At 39.3% G+C, this 19,927-nt stretch overlaps 1 protein-coding gene across 4 annotated transcripts in view; it reads left to right on the top strand.

The window, feature by feature from the left end:
• tcf7l2.L (transcription factor 7 like 2 L homeolog) overlaps nucleotides 1–14,865 on the top strand; it is a 152,845-nt gene extending 137,980 nt beyond the window's left edge. For 2 of the 4 annotated variants that reach the window (XM_041568442.1, XM_041568444.1), the window contains 5 exons: nucleotides 1,404–1,511; nucleotides 2,064–2,112; nucleotides 3,344–3,394; nucleotides 8,220–8,292; nucleotides 12,613–14,865. In XM_041568442.1, coding sequence (XP_041424376.1) covers nucleotides 1,404–1,511; nucleotides 2,064–2,112; nucleotides 3,344–3,394; nucleotides 8,220–8,292; nucleotides 12,613–13,063 — 732 coding nt within the window. In that variant the 3' untranslated portion in view covers nucleotides 13,064–14,865. 4 annotated transcript variants of the gene reach the window in all.
• The last annotated feature ends 5,062 nt before the right edge of the window (nucleotides 14,866–19,927 follow it).

Raw genomic sequence — 19,927 nt, 5'->3', positions numbered from 1 at the left:
CATCTGGGACTGTCCAATCTGTCCCAGGAAGCTGAGCAAAGCAAGTAGGGCTCCATACTTCTGTCTGATGAAGGGTCCCAGTGTAGCTTAGCCAGTCACATAGAGGTGCATTATATGCAGGGTTGTCTCTAGTAGTCACAGGGGCTAACAACAGACTTGTTGGTCAATGTGTTTATATAATGGACCTTTAGCTGTCACTGAGTTCTAACTTAACAACTGGCGCTGTCTGGGTATTACTGATAAAGATAGGAGTCATTTGTCCTAGAATATTGCCTTACTGTCTCCATTTTGCCCTACTGTCTCCTATCTTGTCCTACTGTCTCCCTCATATCCTACTGTCTCCCTCATATCATATTGTCTCCATCTTGCCCTACTGTCTCCAACTTGTCCTACTGTTTCCATCTTACCCTACTGTCTCTATCTTGCTCTACTGTCTCCATCTTGCCCGACTGTCTCCATCTTGACCTTCAATCTCCATCTTGCCATACTGTCACCACCTTGTCCTACTGTTTCCATCTTGCCCCACTGTCTCCATCTTGCCCTAATATTTCCATCTTGTCTTACTGTCTCCATCTTCACCTTCAGTCTCCATCTTCACCTTCAGTCTCCATCTTCACCTTCAGTCTCCATCTTGCCCTACTGTCATCTCCTTGCCCAACTTTCTCCATCTTGTCCTATTGTCTCCTTCGTGTCCTATTATATCTTCTATATTGTCTCCATCTTGCTTTAATATCCATCATATCCTTCTGTTTCCATCATGTCCTACTGTGTCTATCTTGCCTTACTGTCTACATCTTGTCCTATTGTCTCCATCTTGCCCTACTGTCTCTCACTGTTGTATTCAACCAAGGTTCAGTAAAGTTATACAGTTGCATCTTATCCTACTGCCATGGTCTTGCAACTTGCTCTGCTGTCTCCATCTTGACCTACTCTTTCCATTTTGCCCTACTGTCTCAATCTTGTTCTACTGTCTCCATTTTGCCCTACTGTCTCCATCTTTCCCTACTCTTTTCATTTTGCCCTACTGTCTCCATCTTGTCCTACTGTCTCCATCTTGTCCTACTGTCTCCATCTAGCTTTACTGTCTTCTTCTTGCCCAACTGTCTCCATCTTACCCTATTGGCTCCATGCTGTTCTGCTTTCTCCATTTTGCTCCAATGTCACCATCTTATTCTACTGCTGCCATCTTTCCTTTACTATACCAACTATACTCTTGGATCATTCCTACCTATAGTTGCTGCTGTGAGGCCCCATTTGGAGACAGGCAATAGTGGTTCATGATGTGGTTGTAGTGAAGGAGGAAGGTTAGAGGGGAGCTTGTGACAGGGGAGAAGGGAGTTTATTAAAGTGCAGTCGTATTTATGCCCATATGATGCCATCTCATGTGCTTCTCTGTTACACAGTGGCACGCATTATCCAGGGAAGAGCAAGCGAAATACTACGAGCTGGCGAGGAAGGAGAGGCAACTCCACATGCAGCTTTACCCCGGATGGTCGGCACGGGATAACTATGTAGGTGCCTATGTAGGTGATCATTATTACATTACTAGTAGATTTTTAGATTTAAATGTTGATTGCCTGAGAAGAAAGCCAATCACTGCATGGTATGTATGGGGGCGTGGCTCTCTGTATAATGGGGTTATACCATATCACCAGAAAATTAGGGGAACACCTGTCTTTAATTATAAACTTGGTATAATGAGCCTGTGTTATAAATCATATAATCAGTCTGTTGCTTTAATGTAATATAGGTTTATACACCTTAATGTGTCTGAGAGCACAGGCAACAGAGAAGAGAAGGAGAAGGTTATTATAGCGAAAGTCCCCTTTTTCTTGCCTCTCCTGAGACCCATGAGAGAAATCTATGTATAAAGTATTTCAAGGTATGTGTGTTTGTGTGTGAGAGAGGGAGCAATGGTAGGTCTTTGTTCTGCAATGCTGAACAGTCTGGACCAGCCCAGTGCAATATAGCCAAAGTACTCTACATAACCCATTGTATTGTACAGAGCTTGTCTGCTTTGAGTAGTTAACAAAATGCCCCTGTCTCTGTTGTGCCTTCTGTAGGGCAAGAAGAAGAAGAGGAAAAGGGAAAAGCAACAAGGAGAGGCCAATGGTAAGTATATCTACTCCATGATGTGCCTGGAAGCATGCCAGCCAGTGCCACTGCATTAGGGGGCTATTGACTAAACACTGGGCTGGGGGTTCCCGAGCCTCATTGTGGAGATTGGATAAAGGAGCAGGGCGTAACATATACAGATGTATCTGCAAAGATGCCCCAGTGGTGGCAGGACTTGTGTGTGTTGTGACCAAACCTTAACCCATCAGAGAAGACAAAGCCAAACCATGTCTTCTTCTCCTTCCCCCAACCAAGCATTACTGAGCTCCTACCTCTAGTGAGGCCCAAGCCCCTTGTGACGGCTGCTAGAGAGGCCCCAGGTGAGAAGCAGCCCAGGAGCCCTTTTATGTCATAATGTCTCGGGTTGATTTATTTTATTTGGCAGGATAGAAAGAAACGCAACCAGAATGTTTCTTATCCAAGAATCTACTTTCTGCTCCCATGACTTGGGAGCCCCTTTATGGAGTCCTGTCTCCAGTGTCTCTGCTTCCAAACATTTTTCCAAAACGCCAATGTGGCCTCCTGTAATGAAAGTAAACTTTACTGATACATCTGTGTGTGTTGCAGTTGCTCTTGTTATAGTTCCCACCTCATCCCTTTAACGCTGACCTCATACAGACGGAGCAGTTTGTCCTGCCGTTGGGTGGCTCCCAAGGAACAACTTGATTTCAGTGGGAAAACCTCAGCCGAACATCTAAGGAAATTCTGCTCCGTCTGTATAAAAGCCTCATGCTGCAGGCGGCACTGGCTTCTGCTCAGCCATGCAGTCTCCATATAAATGGATTCTGTTCAGCCTTTCAACATGGGTGTGACTGTAATGAATAGAAATATAATAATAAATATGTATTAGCATCCCTGTCCAGTTATGGATGGGTTTATGTGTAATGTTACCATATTTGCATGATTCCATAGATTTATATTTAGTATTTTACTAGTTGAGTTTAAAAAAAACCAGCCATTAGCAGTGATGTTGTGTCACATAGCGTGCGCTTATTCCTGCGTGTGTGCACGTGAGTGTGTGTTGGTGCGAGGGCGATGCTTGGGAGCTACTCTGCATGCTCTAACGCAGTGATCTTCAACCTATCCTGAGACAGTTTGGAGATCATTGCTCATCCGCCATCATTTCCCGCCCCCGTTTAATTAAGGAGGTTTGTGCATAATGACACCTACTGCATAGACTAATTAATATTCATGTCCGGACTGTGTATAATTTGTTCTTTTTTTTCAGAACACAGCGAATGTTACCTAAATCCTTGCCTTTCTCTTCCTCCGATCACAGGTGCTAAAGCCATTTTTTTTGGGGAACCTTTACATTTTATCCTCTTTATAATTATTATTATTATTTTTTTTTTTCCTGAAAATGCTTTTTATTGCCATTATAATTTTATTAACATAAACCACTTCTGAGAGGGGATAGGAAATGAAACCATCCGTAAGCCGCGACTCGCTGAACCTGACACTGTTGCTCTGGCTTTAAGCGTGGGGATCAGGGGAGTGGGGGTATTGTTTACTCAGGGGGGTGAACCCAGGGTGCGTCCTGCTTACGGACGCGGGACAAACTAAACCATTAACATCCGACTTAAGCTGGCCACAGACGCAAAGATCTGATCATATGAATCAACGTACCATTGGACGTCCCCATCTCCCGACCTGCCACTAACCATTCCGATCAAATAAAGTAGAAAAGAACAGATCAGCCGATATTCTGCCCCTGACAGCAATCGTACGAAACAATCAACCAAACGACCGATCGCCGGACGAAAAATGTCAGGACTCTCCACACACGGTCCAAAAATCATACGAATCCTTGATTTATACGATCAGATCTTTGCGTCTATGGCCAACTTTACGCTTGGCCATTTCCCTTCAGCCATTAATCTCCTCCCTTATCCAACTCATCGGTAGATTTGCCTTTAGTCCTTGTGTTGGTCTGTAGGGCACAACCCCCTACCCAAGTGGCAAAACAATATATATATTTATATAGAATGTCATCACTGTGGAAGCGACTACTGCTCTGATTCTGGTCATTACCAGCCAACCCAATTCTCTGAATATTAGCTCTATAATTCATGAGCAGGACTTCCATACTGCTGTTCTTGGTTCTTGCTTGAGATATGAACAGAAAAGAGCGTTTTTGTATGCAAAATCACCCCATTTCAGCAAAAAAAATATATTTTGCTCCCGTTTTTCTGCCTGCATGAAGAAACTCATGTCCTGTGGATCATGTGACATATTTATTCACAAAAAAAAAAGATGCGTAAAACGTTCTAGGGAAAGTCGTCGGACAAAATCATGGGGCAAAAAGAATATTTTTAAAAAGGAGGTTGTCTTTGGTAACAAATATCTTGGTATACAATCATTATTTCATTGGCAAGCGGAAATTGGGATAAAAAAAAGAACCAGAACAGTAAAATCAAATTAGTCTTCATAAACGCCCCCAAAAGTCCTACAAACCTAATGTTATTCTGTCCTTGTGTTTCTCGCTCTGTAAATACTGAAGTTGGGTCATTCCTTGGCGTTTTTCTTCTAAGTACTGAGCCACCTACATCTGGATTATCTGTAGCGTTGTGTAGCCCCTCATCAGTACTCACGGTCCAGCCGTTGTACCTTGTAAGGACAGTATTCATACAATTTGTCTATTCCAAAAAATACTGATAAAAATTTTGTACTCCCCATTGACTCTTGTTGGAATAATACAATTAAATAGATGTAATAGAGCAAAGAAATATCGCAGATAGATATGAGATTGATAGACCAAGAGACAGATACAATGATTGATTATATTAGGGATATTAGAGGTGCAATTTGGGTGTGAATTTGTGGATGTTTGGAGTCTCTCTTTATTGTTAATTCCCTTTATCCTTTTCTATAAACCGTTCCGTAACACGTCACCATCTCTCCTCAGTGAGCAGAATTCTGTAGGTTTGGGGTTATTTCTACCTCATCCGCAGACGCCCATGGCAGAATCATCGCTTGAATATATACCCAAGCCAAGGCATGTGAACAGTTCCTCACTATTTTGGGAGGTACTAGAAAGAGAAGTTGTATGAGTGTCATGAACAGTGAGAATGAGTTACCGTTTGTCTTACCATTTTTCGCAAGTACTATATTTATATCGATCATCATTTATTAACCTACTTTATAACTACTTTATAACCACCCTGGTTATATAATTCCAATGCTTTTCTTATATTAGTGCTGAAAAGTCTGTGTAGCAAGCCCTTCAGACTCCCTTTCTGCCCCCCATCAACTCTTCTTCTCACTAAAGGAGCCTGAAAAGGTGGTGTCTCTGGATCACTTTCAGACCCATCCCTAAGTAAGATCACAGAGAGTCATTTGCAGCACTAATATAATAAGATGAGTCTTTAAAGAAAATAGAACCCTATGCTACTTGATGCTACGTGAGGCCTTAATGATACAATGGGGTTGTTACAAAGTAGAGTCATAAATAATGATAATATCTGTTAAAGGGACTTTGAATGCGTGCCAGATCCATCCACGTTTAAAGCCAGAGCATCTTTGTGAGGACCACATTATTGGAAGCCATTGTGCTGGACACACTGGGAAGACTGATGCAGATCAGCTCGTGGGCTCAGTCTGCCTCCCAGTTGCCTCATGCCTATTCTGAACCTTTTTTTTTTTTATTATTTCCTATCACCTTTCCAACATTTCTAAAAGTTCCATGCCTCAGCTTCCAAGCACGTTCTCTACTGCATCCTAATTATTTGTCTGTATGTTTCTAGATAACGTGTTTCCTCATAACAGTCTGTACTCAGAGCTCTTACCAGACTTTTGGGCAAGGCACTAACTAAGCCAATAGAATATGCAGTATTTCTGTTTTTTTCCTGCAGAAAAAAGCAAAGACTGTTTAAAAAAAAAATCCTATAAAAACCTCCTTAATCTAATTTTTATTGCTCTCATGAAGTGTTCTCACTACAGCATGCTGACGCTCTATGTTTGAGTTTGCTGTGGCTAGTATTGTGCTTCTGTAGCATGCTTCATAGCTTTTGCTAACACCCCATCCCGCCGCCTGCCTGCTTTTATCCATTCTCTTTTCTTTACACACGCTTGAACCTTCTTCTTTAGAAATTATATAAATGAACGAGGAGCATTTCACAAAAATGCAGTGTCCCTGAAATTGTAATAATGTTGGAAACGATCAGAAAACTCCAAACTGTTCTGCAGAAATAAAGCGCAGTATTATATTTTTATTGGGGCCATTACTTCTTAGCAACCATACAGTTTGAGACTCAACAAGGAGTATACTGTATACTTAGAATGTTAAATAGACGTTCCCCTATTATAAGTAATCACCATCTCTTAGAAGAGGGCTATACACCACGAAAATTTAGATAATATTTTCTTAATATACTATAGTTAATAACCATCCTTTGAGACAATCCCTTGGTAGAGTTGAGGACATAAAACCTTTCCCTGAGATTCTTCATGGCCATCCCTTAGTATAGTTGAGGAACAGAAACAGAAATTAGGCAACCTTTTCCAGAGATACTTCATGGCCATCCCTTTTTAGAATTGAGGACCAAAAACTGAAAAAGTTTAAACAAACTTTCCCGGAGATGTTTCATGACCATCCATTGGAAGAGTTGAGGACCTGAAATTTAGACAATATTTCCCTGAGATACTTCATGACCATTTCTTGGTAGATTTGAGGAACAGAAACAGAAATGTAGACATCTTTTCCCTGAGATACTTCAAGGCCATCCCTTTTTAGAATTGAGGATCAGAAACTGAAAAAGTTTAAACAAACTTTCCCAGAGATGTTTCATGGCCATCGATTGGAAGAGTTGAGGACCTGAGACAGAAATTTAGACAATATTTCCCTGAGATACTTCATGACCATTCCTTGGTAGATTTGAGGAACAGAAACAGAAATGTAGACATCTTTTCCCTGAGATACTTCATGACCATCCCTTTGGTAGAGCTGAGGACCAGAAACTGATAACGTTTAGACAACCTTTCCCTGAGATATTTCACAACAGTCCCTTGATAGAGTTCATTACCAAAAAATTATAACATTCAGACAGAAAATATAACCAAGATTTACCCTGAGATAATTCATGACCATGCCTTAGTAGAGTTGAGTGCCAGAAACAGAAATGTAGACAATCTTTCCCTGAGACACTTCATAACCATTCCTTGTAGAGTTGAGGACCAGAAACAGAGATTTAGACACCCTTTCACTGATATACTTTATGACCATCCCTTTGGTAGAGTTGAGGACCAAAAACTGAGAATGTTTAGACAACCTTCCTTGAGATCTATCAAAGCTACCAAGGAATGGTCATGAAGTATCTCAGGGAAATATTGTCTAAATTTCTGTCTCAGGTCCTCAACTCTTCCAATGGATGGTCATGAAACATCTCCGGGAAAGTTTGTTTAAACTTTTTCAGTTTTTGGTCCTCAATTCTAAAAAGGGATGGCCATGAAGTATCTCTGGAAAGGTTGCCTAATTTCTGTTTCTGTTCCTCAACAATACTAAGGGATGGCCATGAAGAATCTCAGGGAAAGGTTGTCTAAATGTAATTTTTTTGGTCCTCAACTCTACCAAGGGATTGTCTCAAAGGATGGTTATTAACTATAGTATATTAAGAAAATATTATGTAAATATTTTTGGTGTATAGCCAAACAATCCTTTGGTATAGTTGAGGACAAGAAACTGAGAAAATTCAGACAGAAAATATAGAGAACCTATCCCTGAGATACTTCATCCCTTGGTAGAGTTGAGAACCAGAAATTTCTTTTTATAGCGTTGACCCTGTTTTGGGTACTATTGGTAATATTCCCTTGGTACAGTTATGCAATCTCTTCAGTTTAATTTGAAAACCAAGCATTTGGTCTAGTTAAAATTCTGTAAAATAAATAAAATGATCCTAAATGAGGGACACTGCAGTTTTGGATGCTGAGAAGCACTGAGTTTCCTATTTTTATAGAAGTCTGTAATTAAACAAAAGAATTAAAATTTCTTGGATTTTTTTCGCAATTAGTTATCAGTTCATTGATTTTTATTTTTTATCATTCTTTTTATCTTTCTCTCTCTCTGTTTTTTTTTTTTTATCTTGATCTTTTCCGCTCGCTTCTATCAGACCTGAGCGCTCCTAAGAAATGTCGAGCGCGCTTTGGCCTTGATCAGCAGAATAACTGGTGCGGTCCCTGCAGGTGTGTATGGATTATTCTGGACTCGCTCTGGCTGGTTTGACCTGTTTTATTTGGTAATTCTCTCCTACCGCCCGTAGCTACCGCTTCCATGATGTCACTATTCCCAAAAACAGGAAGCTCATGTGTATGGTTTATTTCAAGAACTAGTATCTTTTTTTTCAATCTCAGCTGCTATGTTTGTTACAATTTAGTAGACGTAGCTCCTCCTGATCCATTTTATGATATCATCCTGAAACCTGTTGCATGTGTGTGTCAGTGTTCGGGTCAATCTGTGTGAAACGCGTTACCCTGTGAGCAATTCAATTGTTTAACTTAACCCAATTCTGGTCATTTTTCTTGACGCATAACATATTTCCACTTGCAAACATAACAAATGTAAAAAAAAAAAAGAAGCCAACTGCTATAATATAGAAGAGCCCCAAAGGGATCCCGAATACTCAGGAAAACCTCTTCTTTTTACTTGGTCAACCAGTAGAGGAGTTGTCCTTATCAACTGACCCATATGGAAACTGTACTGGTGGGGATTCTGGGAGTCTGAAGTCCATTGAATAGAATATTCACCATAAAATTAGGCTGTTGTGAGTAACTTACATTTCCTTTCTATTTTCTCAACTTGACATTATAGATCTCAACGTCCACTTCTTAGATAGATCTCAAGCTCTCCTTTATATTAAGGACATTGAGTAGGGGTGGGCTTCCTACTCATGGATTCACCTGGAAGCACATGAACAGTTCCAAACACAGGAAGGTTATATGAGTCAAATGAGACCCTCAAAGTGCCAGAAGGGGGGATAAATACAGGAATTACTGCTAGAGGTCAGCACAAGGTTGAGGCAGTTGTATTGGTGAAGCCAGTTTGCTATCAGTCAAAGATGACTCAATATCACCTACCTGGCTTTGGAACTGTTTATGTACCTCTAGAGTTGGGCATACGCATACCAACAAAATCATAATACATGGACAACTTTTCATGGACAACTTTATGGCGCATTGGCAGATGAGAAAGTGAACAGGAGCCAAGGTTCCTCTTCACTTTGTGCTGTTCCAGTTGTTCGATCTTCTGGCCAGAACTGATGTAACAATAAAATCATGTCCTAACCACTTATAGTCACTCATACTGTCTATGTCCATTCATCCCACCAGCCAGTTGGTTTGATACCAAAGATTGATGGCCACTGTATGACCACCTTATGTGTCAAAGATGTTTCCATATCTGATAGACACAAATTAATCCAGTCCAAATTAATCTGGGGTGAAAAATATTTGTATAGAATCAGCCTGGGCTAAAAAAACTGGGAAACATGACATATATTTATGGTTTTCATGGAAACAAGACCCCTCTTACTGACACATGCACAAGATTTCAGGTTGACCCATTTCCCATCTTTCACATGACCACTTCCATCTTGTTGCCTCCAGTCAAGAGATTGATACCATCGCTTTGCCACTTTCATCGCTGGCTTTTGACATCATGTATGCTAGCCCGCGGCATGGAGTGGGAGGTTACCAAATAAAACCAAGAGAAACGTAGGGAAATGTAGGGCAAGTAATGACTTCCACGTGAGCAGTGTCCACCATTGTGTTGTACTCTTGTGTCTGTTTACATTGTGCTAACAGATACCAATGCGCCTAAGAAGTGTCGGGCATTGTTTGGACTTGACAGACAGAATTTATGGTGTAAACCATGCAGGTATCTAACGTCAAGGCCCCTTGGGAAAATAATGAGCCCTTCTGTCCTTCCTAATATTCTCTTGTGATCAAACTCATATTATAGTTGTATCATCTTTCTATTCAAATGCCTCCCCCTTCTCTGTTTTAATTGGACATTTTTGGTGGTTGGTGCTGTTTCTTTACCTCCTCTTGGTACATATGGGTTATGGTAGCCCCCAACATCTAAGCCTAAAGGAAAATATACCCTATTTATGAGTAGTACTTTATAATATTTATACTTAACTTAGACAGTACAGTATGAGAATATATATTAATGTGTGCCCAGAACATTCCTTCTCTGTATATTTGTATTTATACATATGGGAGGAGGGAGGTGCCATATTGATTCCCTTAGACAGTACAGTATGAGGGTATAGCTTATTGTGTGCCCAGAACATTCCTTCTCTGTATATTTGTATTTATACATATGGTAGGAGGAGGTGCCATATTGATTCCCTTAGACAGTACAGTATGAGGGTATAGCTTATTGTGTGCCCAGAACATTCCTTCTCTGTATATTTGTATTTATACATATGGGAGGAGGAGGTGCCATATTGATTCCCTTAGAGAGTACAGTATGAGGGTATAGCTTATTGTGTGCCCAGAACATTCCTTCTCTGTATATTGTATTTATACATCTAGGAGGAGGGAGGGGCCATATTGATTGCCTTAGATAGTACAGTATGAGAGTATAGCTTATTGTGTGCCCAGAACATTCCTTTTCTGTATATTTGTATTTATACATATGGGAGGAGGGAGCTGCCATATTGATTCCCTTTAATTAAAAGAAAGATGAATGAGGCCTACAATAGGGTATATTTTCCCACCATTACTTTTATATCCATAGAATTAATTCAAGGCTTATCCAAACCTTTGTATGTCCAGGAGGACAGATTTTTGGGCATCTCTGGTGGAGGTAGAAGTGTTTGCTCTTCTTTCTGTCTGTTCCTGTAATTAATCCTTTGGTTAAATCTGTTATTTCTTTATTCTGATGCAAGCAGTCTTTGAATATGGAATGTACTAATGGTAGGTATATATTTCCAGCCCTTTGCCTGATGCATTGTGTCCGTCAGTCTCATTTCCTTGTGCAATTCATGTTCATACAATCAGACCAAAAACCATTTATATTTAATTTTTGGTTCCTTCCCCCCTCATTTTGCTCAGAGCCAACAGTGCCCCCACATTCATACCAGTTGGGGATTCAGGAGTCTAAATTACACAAACTCCATTTAGTCTTCAGTTCTCTTAACAAACATATTTAAGTAGTGAGATGCCAAAGGGAAGTGTTGCCTTTAAATTTTACCCTTCTTGTCCCATAATTCCCTGTAGTGCCAAAAAGCTATCGATAGGCCTTTCTGGGGCCAAATTGAATGAACCGAGAGGCAAATTCTAGATAACGGGAGAGATATGTTATGCAGCAAATCAGTAAAGACGACCAAACAATGGGGCTGTTCAAATGGCGCCCCCGCGAGGGAGCCGCTTTTCCTCTGATTGACGTCACTTTACCTCCAGTTATTCATCATCAATATGTCACTGCATGGGGCTCCTCACTGGGATCATGGGAGTGGATGTTGGAATCAGCCAGACATGTTCATGATTCTGATTTTGATTTCTGAAATGGATAATTTTATTCCCCAAGGTGCAGTCAGTCACTTATTATATTCAGTACATTGAGAGTCTCATTTCAGTTCTACTCATCTGTGGCATCATCAGCGAGACCTCCAGCCTTATTCAGGGGGATTTTACCCCATTGTGCCACTGGGACAGAATGTTCTGTTATACAGATTGCTAGAATCTCAGCTGCCATAAAGCAGGACAGGACTGTTGCTTACAATGAGGATCAGATAGGATCTGTGCAGCCACTGGGACAGAATGTTCTGTTATACAGATAGCTAGAATCTCAGCTGCCATAAAGCAGGACAGGACTGTTGCTTACAATGAGGATCAGATAGGATCTGTGCAGCCACTGGGACAGAATGTTCTGTTATACAGATAGCTAGAATCTCAGCTGCCATAAAGCAGGACAGGACTGTTGCTTACAATGGGGATCAGATAGGATCTGTGCAGCCACTGGGACAGAATGTTCTGTTATACAGATAGCTAGAATCTCAGCTGCCATAAAGCAGGACAGGACTGCTGCTTACAATGGGGATCAGATAGGATCTGTGCAGCCACTGGGACAGAATGTTCTGTTATACAGATAGCTAGAATCTCAGCTGCCATAAAGCAGGACAGGACTGCTGCTTACAATGGGGATCAGATAGGATCTGTGCAGCCACTGGGACAGAATGTTCTGTTATACAGATAGCTAGAATCTCAGCTGCCATAAAGCAGGACAGGACTGTTGCTTACAATGGGGATCAGATAGGATCTGTGCAGCCACTGGGACAGAATGTTCTGTTATACAGATAGCTAGAATCTCAGCTGCCATAAAGCAGGACAGGACTGCTGCTTACAATGGGGATCAGATAGGATCTGCTCCTTAGAGGGGGTTGTTTTGGTTTAGCGCCCACTTTGGTCGTTTCTCTATATTTCCATCTGTCACTCTAATCATCTCTTTTAGTGTTTTTTTGCCCGTTATTGACTGTTTTGTTCTCTCCTTCTCTCTAGAAGGAAAAAGAAGTGCATTCGCTACATACAAGGTGAAGGCAGCTGCGTTAGCCCGCCCTCTTCAGATGGAAGCTTATTAGACTCTCCTCCTTCTTCTCCCGCCATGCCGGACTCCCCCATATCAGACTCCAAACTCCAAACTGAACAAACTCAACCTCTTTCTTTAACCTTGAAACCCTACCCCCTGACACGGATCTGCGGGCCCCATTCACCTCTGGCCGAGAGCCCCGTGCGAAAGCCCAATACACTGGCAGCCGCCATTTGCCATAACGGAGCAGAACTCAGTCACCCGCACAATTCTCTGCACTCGTCTCTGCACTCGTCTCTGCCCTCGTCTCTGCCCTACAGTTTGTCTCTTACACAACCGTCCACCTCGTTCCTTCCTTCCCATCGCTCCTTGTCTGGAACTCAACTTCAGCCCCTGTCCCTGGTCACCAAACCCTTAGAGTAGAACCCAACACCCACGAGTAACTTCTTTTATTTTTTACATTTCTTGGGGGGGAGGAAAGTTTCCCCTTTCCATAAATTTCAGTTTTTTTCATTTGTGCCAAACGGCTCCTTTTTTTGTAATTAGATGTTTTATGAAATTCATTGGTCAATATTTGACCCGTTCCTTCACTTCTCCGATGTGAGTCGCAGACCTCAACGAAATCTCACAATTCTGCCAAAATTTCTATATCGTCCGATGTCACGTTCAAAAAGTATCATCGGGAGAAGGGGGGAAATGATATCGATATATATATGAAAATGACCACAAAAAAAAAAATACCTAACTGTTGTGTAGTTCTGATCGGAAACTCGGAAAAAAGACTGATTTAAAGAAGAATAATTAAGGAAAAAAAAAAAAAAGCAATTTTGAAGCCGCCCTCGCAGAAGGAGTTGGTTCTTTATTATTTGTATTAAATACGAGCTTGTGAACCAATCATTTTACATCCGGTTTTTAACCTCTCGGTGCACAACGAATGCAGTGCCACTAAATCTCTCGTGAAACAACTTTTATTGTGATGTTACTTGTTCTTGTTGAAATGTACAGAAAAAAAAACAAAAAATGGTAAAAACTGAACAAAATGTGTGAATATGCCTTGTTCCATGGTGGGGTTCATTTTTGGGGGTGCGGGGGGGGCTGGTAATTACATGGACAAAATGTGGGGGGAGGGGTGGGGTTGCGGCGGGGGCAGGTTTTTGAATATATCAGAGCCATGGACCTGTAGTATTTATTGCTTAGATAAAGCGCTTGTGTCCTGTTTGTCGTCTCTTTTAAAGAAAAAAAAACGTTTTTCCCCCCCCTCCCGTTTCTTGAAGACGTTGTACAAAGTTTTCTTTTGTTAGTGTCAGCATCTTATATATAAATATAAATATATATCATTTGTACAAGGTTTTTAAGTTTATATATAAATTTATATTTTTCGTTTTGTTTCCGCTGTTTCAAAAATTGCCACCAAACCGACATTTGTAGTTTAAAGGATCCACGTTGTACAAAGAAACGCAATTGCTTTAAAAAATTTAAAAAAAAAAAGCCATTACACAAAAGACTTGAAATTGTTATAAATAAATAAAAACATGACAAATCCACGTGCCAAAATTTCCAGCCACAAAAACTCCCACTTCCTCCCTCTTCTTTTCCTTCCGTTTTGATGTGATGTTACATAGGTAGGTATGTACGTAGTTTTATTGTCAGCGATAACAGGTGTATTTGCTAGGGAGACCGACGGGGAAATAGAAACTAAAAAAGCAAAACGTTAGGTACAAAAAAAAGTGAATTTTTTTTTTTTTTTTTTTTTAAATCCCGCATGGGACAAATTCCTGTTGAGTTATTTATAAAGGAAACTACTGCCATTTTTATGTACATTTGCTACGTGTAGGTAGCAGACCTTAAAAAGAAAAAAAAAAGGCATGTTGATGTTGCTCCAAAAATATGAGAGGACGAAACTGAAAAAAAAAAAAGATAAATTTTTCGTCCATTTCATCCAGTGAAATTGTAGTTTGACCTGAAGCAATTGTAAAATCTGTCTCTGATGTTTTCTGAAGATGCTAATGATGATGACAATTTTATTTTGTGAATACTTTAAATGTTTCCTAACCGCTGTGATGTTGCCATTCGGTTTTATTGCTCTTATTCCAATTTTTATTTTTTTTCCAATTTCAAAAAATGGTTTTTCAAACCTGACAATTTTTTTTTGTATTGAGTCATGTTCATCCTGTACAGTATCTGTAGCATGCAGTTCTGGATTAATAAAAGCAACATAGTATGTGCACTTTGTCAGACTTTCCTTCCTTCGCTTCTTACGCGTTCCTGTGAAACGCAGTTCGAATCCGGGAGGGAGAAAATGATTTTTGTTGCAGATATTAACATGTTAGATTGCAATTCCCAAATCAGAGAGAGAAAATTATGGTGTGCACGTGAAAAGACAATTTATAACTCAAATTCCTTTTAAATTTACAAATTTGATTTCTTCTAATTCATAAAACAGTATCGGGCTGATTAATGATCAAATAATGAGCCAGATTCAACTCAGTGAGAAAAATGTATCTCCCGGTTTATCACGTGAAAACTCATGGATGTGATTTAATTCAAGGAGATAAAACTTGTATCCCATAGATTTCAACTGATAAATCATGAGATAAGTTTTTCTGAATTGAATTGAATCTTTTCACGCGATGAACGTTTTTCTCACTGAATTGAATTTGGCCGAATGTATCAAAAATCAGGTAAATTATTGAAAGAAAACATGAGTTATTTAGGTTTTCTTGTGATTGTTTTATTTCATGTCCATGCTGGGGTTTTTGCCATGAGATTTTTATTTTTAACCAAATTCCACGGAAAGATAAAAAAAAACAATTAAAGTTCATTCATGTTCAGGTAAAATGTTGAAAGAAAACACAAGTTCTTTAAGTTTGCGATTGTTTTCCTTTTTTTCCTGGTGGGAAAAAAAGCCAATGCAACGAACGTAAAATACTGGAAGAAAACGTGAGTTTTACAAGTTTGCTCGAGTTTTCTTTTTTCAATTTTTCTTCCTTGTGTGGAATTTTATTCAACTATATTTTTTAAAAAAATACCTGCTAGGTTTTAGGTGCCCATCATGGGGGAAAGAATATTAATATTTCATGAGAAAACAATTCATATTGAACTTTTTAATCTCAATGATTCACACAACCACGGCCTTTTGAAATGCTACTATTGGAAGAAAAAAAGTTGCACACATTTTTATTTATTGATTGTTTTTTTCCCCACAAGCTTTTTTTTTTTTTTTTAAAGAAAGAAAAATCTTGCTGGATTTTATAGATGGTAACAATTTAGAAAAAAGCACAAGGAAAAAAACAGCAATTGAAGTTTGATTGTGTTCAGGTAAAATGTTGGAAGAAAACATGAGTTCTTTATGTTTGTGTCGGCTTTCGTGCAATTCCTTCTTTCCTTGTGGGAAAAAAACAGGTGTTGGGTGAAATGATTTTTATTTTTCAAAAAACTACACTTATGGGGAGAAAAAAGCAACTGAACTTCAAGTAAAATATTGAAAGAGAACGTGAGTTCTTTAAGTTTGCTCAAGTTTTCTTGCATCGATTGCTTTATTTCCTTACGTGGGATTTTTATTGCTAAAAAAATCTTGCATGAGAAAAAAATCAAATTGAACTGTTTTATTTTAATGATTCACACCACCATGGTCTTTGAAAACTATATTTTTTAAAAAAATACCTGCTAGGTTTTAGGTGCCCATCATGGGGGAAAGAATATTAATATTTCATGAGAAAACAATTCATATTGAACTTTTTAATCTCAATGATTCACACAACCACGGCCTTTTGAAATGCTACTATTGGAAGAAAAAAAGTTGCACACATTTTTATTTATTGATTGTTTTTTTCCCCACAAGCTTTTTTTTTTTTTTTTAAAGAATCTTGCTGGATTTTATAGATGGTAACAGTTTAGAAAAAAGCACAAGGAAAAAAACAGCAATTGAAAGAGAACGTGAGTTCTTTAAGTTTGCTCAAGTTTTCTTGCATCGATTGCTTTATTTCCTTACGTGGGATTTTTATTGCTAAAAAAAAAGGTGCAAGGGTTCAGGTGACCATCATAGGGGAAAAATCTTGCATGAGAAAAAAATCAAATTGAACTGTTTTATTTTAATGATTCACACCACCATGGTCTTTGAAATGTGAATATAGGAAAAAAACGCAAGTGAGTTCTTTTAAGTTGCTCACTTTTTCATGTATTGATTGCTTTCTTTTCCACAAGCTTTTTAAAAAGAAAAAAAGCTTGCCGGGTTTTAGGTGGCAAGGTTTTTCGAAAAAAACACGGATAAAAATTCTACACAAATAGAAAAAAAAACTATTGAACTTAAGTCGTATTTGGGTGAATTATTGAAAAATGCGATGATGATTCTTGCAGTGATTTTTTTTTTTCTTGTGTGGGTTTTTTTTTTCCGACAAGCTTTAACTAAAAAAACTTGGACTTTAGGGGCAGATTTATCAAAGGTTGAATAGTAAATTTTAATTCAAATTTTCGAATTTCAAAATTCACACATTCGAATTTTACTAATTTGAGCGATTCACACACGATTCGAAACGTGGTTATTGGAAGAAAACACAAGTGAGTTGGTCTTGTTTTCGGGCATTGATTGTTTTTTTTTTACCCACAAGCTTTTTCTATTTTAAAAAATAAAAAGCTTGCTCACTTTTGCACACTAAGGGGCAAATTCATCAAGGGTCAAATTTCGAGGGTTAAATCCCTCGAAATTCGACTGGGGAATAGAATCAAATAGGCAATTCGGGCGAATTTACGCGCTGGCGAATAGTCGAATTGGCGAATATTCGTCAGGCGAATAGGCGCTCGATCAAATATTCGCTCGAAGGATTTTCATTAGATCGAATGCCTTTTTATTCGATCAAAAACTTGGAAAACAAGCCTATAGGCTTCCCATAGGCTTTTAAAGCAATTCGGTAGGTTTTAGGTGGCGAAGTAGGCAGTCGAAGTATTTTTAAAAGAGACAGTACTTCGACTATCGAATGGCGAATAGTCGCAGCGTTTTTGCGCTGGATCTATTTGAATCATTCTACTCAGGCGAAGATTTTTTACTTCGAATCCTTCACTCGAAGTTAGTGAATCGGCCCCTAAAAGTTGCTAAATTTTTTGGCATTGCTGTATGTTTTACACTTTTTTTAAAAAAAAGTTACACACATGAAAAATTATTCTGCATAAGGGCAAAAAAATAGTACTTGCATTTCTTCTTTTTGTTTGTTTTGCTAAATCTGCCTCATAACAGAAGAGTGCTCTGAATGGAGGATTTTTTAGATGTGGATAAATAACAAATCCTTTAAAAAAAACAGGAATCTCCTTGACATTTTCAGATTTGGGCAGGATCATTAAAACTGTATCATCTTGGCCTTTAAATTGTCCAGAACGTTAAAGTCTCATGATGCTAAGGAATGTTGATACCTTCATAACATTGTTCTCTGGATTTGCTCCATGTTTAATCAAATGGGCTGTATAACCAATTTTTTCATATTTGTTTTATTTTAAAAAATTGCTACTTGTGGGAGTCACGACGGCTGGACCTGGACACTAACTACGGGGCAAATTCATCAAGGGTCGAATATCGAGTGTTAATTAACCCTCAATATTCGACTGGGAATGAAAATCCTTCGAATGTCGAAGTCGAAGGATTTTGCGCAAATACTTCGATCGAAGGAATAATCGTTCGATCGAACGATTCGAAGGATTTTAATCCAACGATCGAAGGATTATCCTTCGACCAAAAAAACGTAGGCAAGCCTATGGGGACCTTCCCCATAGGCTAACATTGGGTTCGGTAGCTTTTAGGTGGCGAACTAGGGGGTCGAAGTTTTTTTATCTTAGAGAGAGTACTTAGACTATCGAATAGTCGAACGATTTTTAGTTCGAATCCTTCGATTCAAAGTCATAGTCGAAGGTCGAAGTAGCCCATTCGATGGTCGAAGTAGCCAAAAAAACACTTCAAAATTCGAAGTTATTTTTTCTTCTATTCCTTCACTCGAAGTTAATGAATTGGCCCCTAGGTGTTTAAAATTAAGGTTTCGCTGTATTTTCACCGACTTTCAACTCCCTGTTGGCAATTTTAGCCGGAATCAGATTTCTAAATGAATCTTCCCAATCAGACTTTTATTAAAGAAATTATTTAATTGTCCAAAAAAAATTGCATTCTAAATTTCTGACATTGTAGGCCAACCTCTTCTTGTTCTTTTAATTAATTTGTTCTTCGTACTTATGGATTCCTTCTCCGCTAGTGACCAGACAATAGAGTAGAGGCTTCTAGAAAATGTTGGGTCTTGTGTTATATGAAAGAGATCCTAAAGTAATCAAGAGGGGGGTTCTAGAGCTAAACAGATCAGTTTCCAAATATTTGTATTCTTGTAAAGGTTGGGAAGTCAACAGTTGGCCTGATGTGGTTGAAGGAATGTTTTCAAGACTTGGACAAAGTGGTTTGGGTAAGTTCATTATTTCCTGGCTGAATCTGGTTCAATGAAACTTTGTATTACCGCACACCTCCTTCCACTTTTTCTGCGTAGTGGTGCTGGTCCACCGTTGACCTTGCCTGGTCACCTTAATGCTTTGTATTCTCGAAAAACGGTCCGCACACACCAATGTTGCAGTCGGGGATAGTGCCCCTTTTATTAATGCCACCAACAATGAATATTCAACGTTTCGGGGGGACACAGCCTCCCTTCTTCAGGATCCCCCCGAAACGTTGAATATTCATTGTTGGTGGCATTAATAAAAGGGGCACTATCCCCGACTGCAACATTGGTGTGTGCGGACCGTTTTTCGAGAATACAAAGCATTAAGTTCATTATTTCCACCATCTCAGTTACTCAGAGAATCATCTCTAGACTCAGTTTGGTTGCAGACACGTGTTCTAGAGATAAGGAAGTCAACCTGAGAAAATCTGTGACTGAATGAATTACAGTTAATTGCTGTAAGACTCATTAGCTGGCCGGGATCGGTCGTAGTACGATTTTGAACCATTCGTGGCTTTCTCTGGCCTAGTAAAGTCTGCAATGTTCTAGGCATTATACACCTCAATTCTTTATATATTCTGTGTTTATTAGAATATGTCCCATTCTATTTGGACCCTTTTCAGCCTGGTGGGAAAATGCTACCCTGGTTGTCTTGGGTCCTTATCTAGAATATGTTCACCATGTGTTGCAGGAAGGGTTTTGCTTCTCTAACCACAAATCTCTGACACAAGGGAATCTTGGGCAACTAGATCTACATTATATCCCCTATAGTCCTTAGTAAGGTACCATGGCATTGTTTAACTCATGACTCCCCTGTTGCCCCAGC

The sequence above is a fragment of the Xenopus laevis genome, chromosome 7L (genome assembly GCF_017654675.1).
Source record: "Xenopus laevis strain J_2021 chromosome 7L, Xenopus_laevis_v10.1, whole genome shotgun sequence".
NCBI lineage: Eukaryota > Metazoa > Chordata > Amphibia > Anura > Pipidae > Xenopus > Xenopus laevis.
The sequence above is the reverse complement of the archived record's forward strand: the minus strand, read 5'-3'. Positions and strand labels throughout refer to the sequence as shown.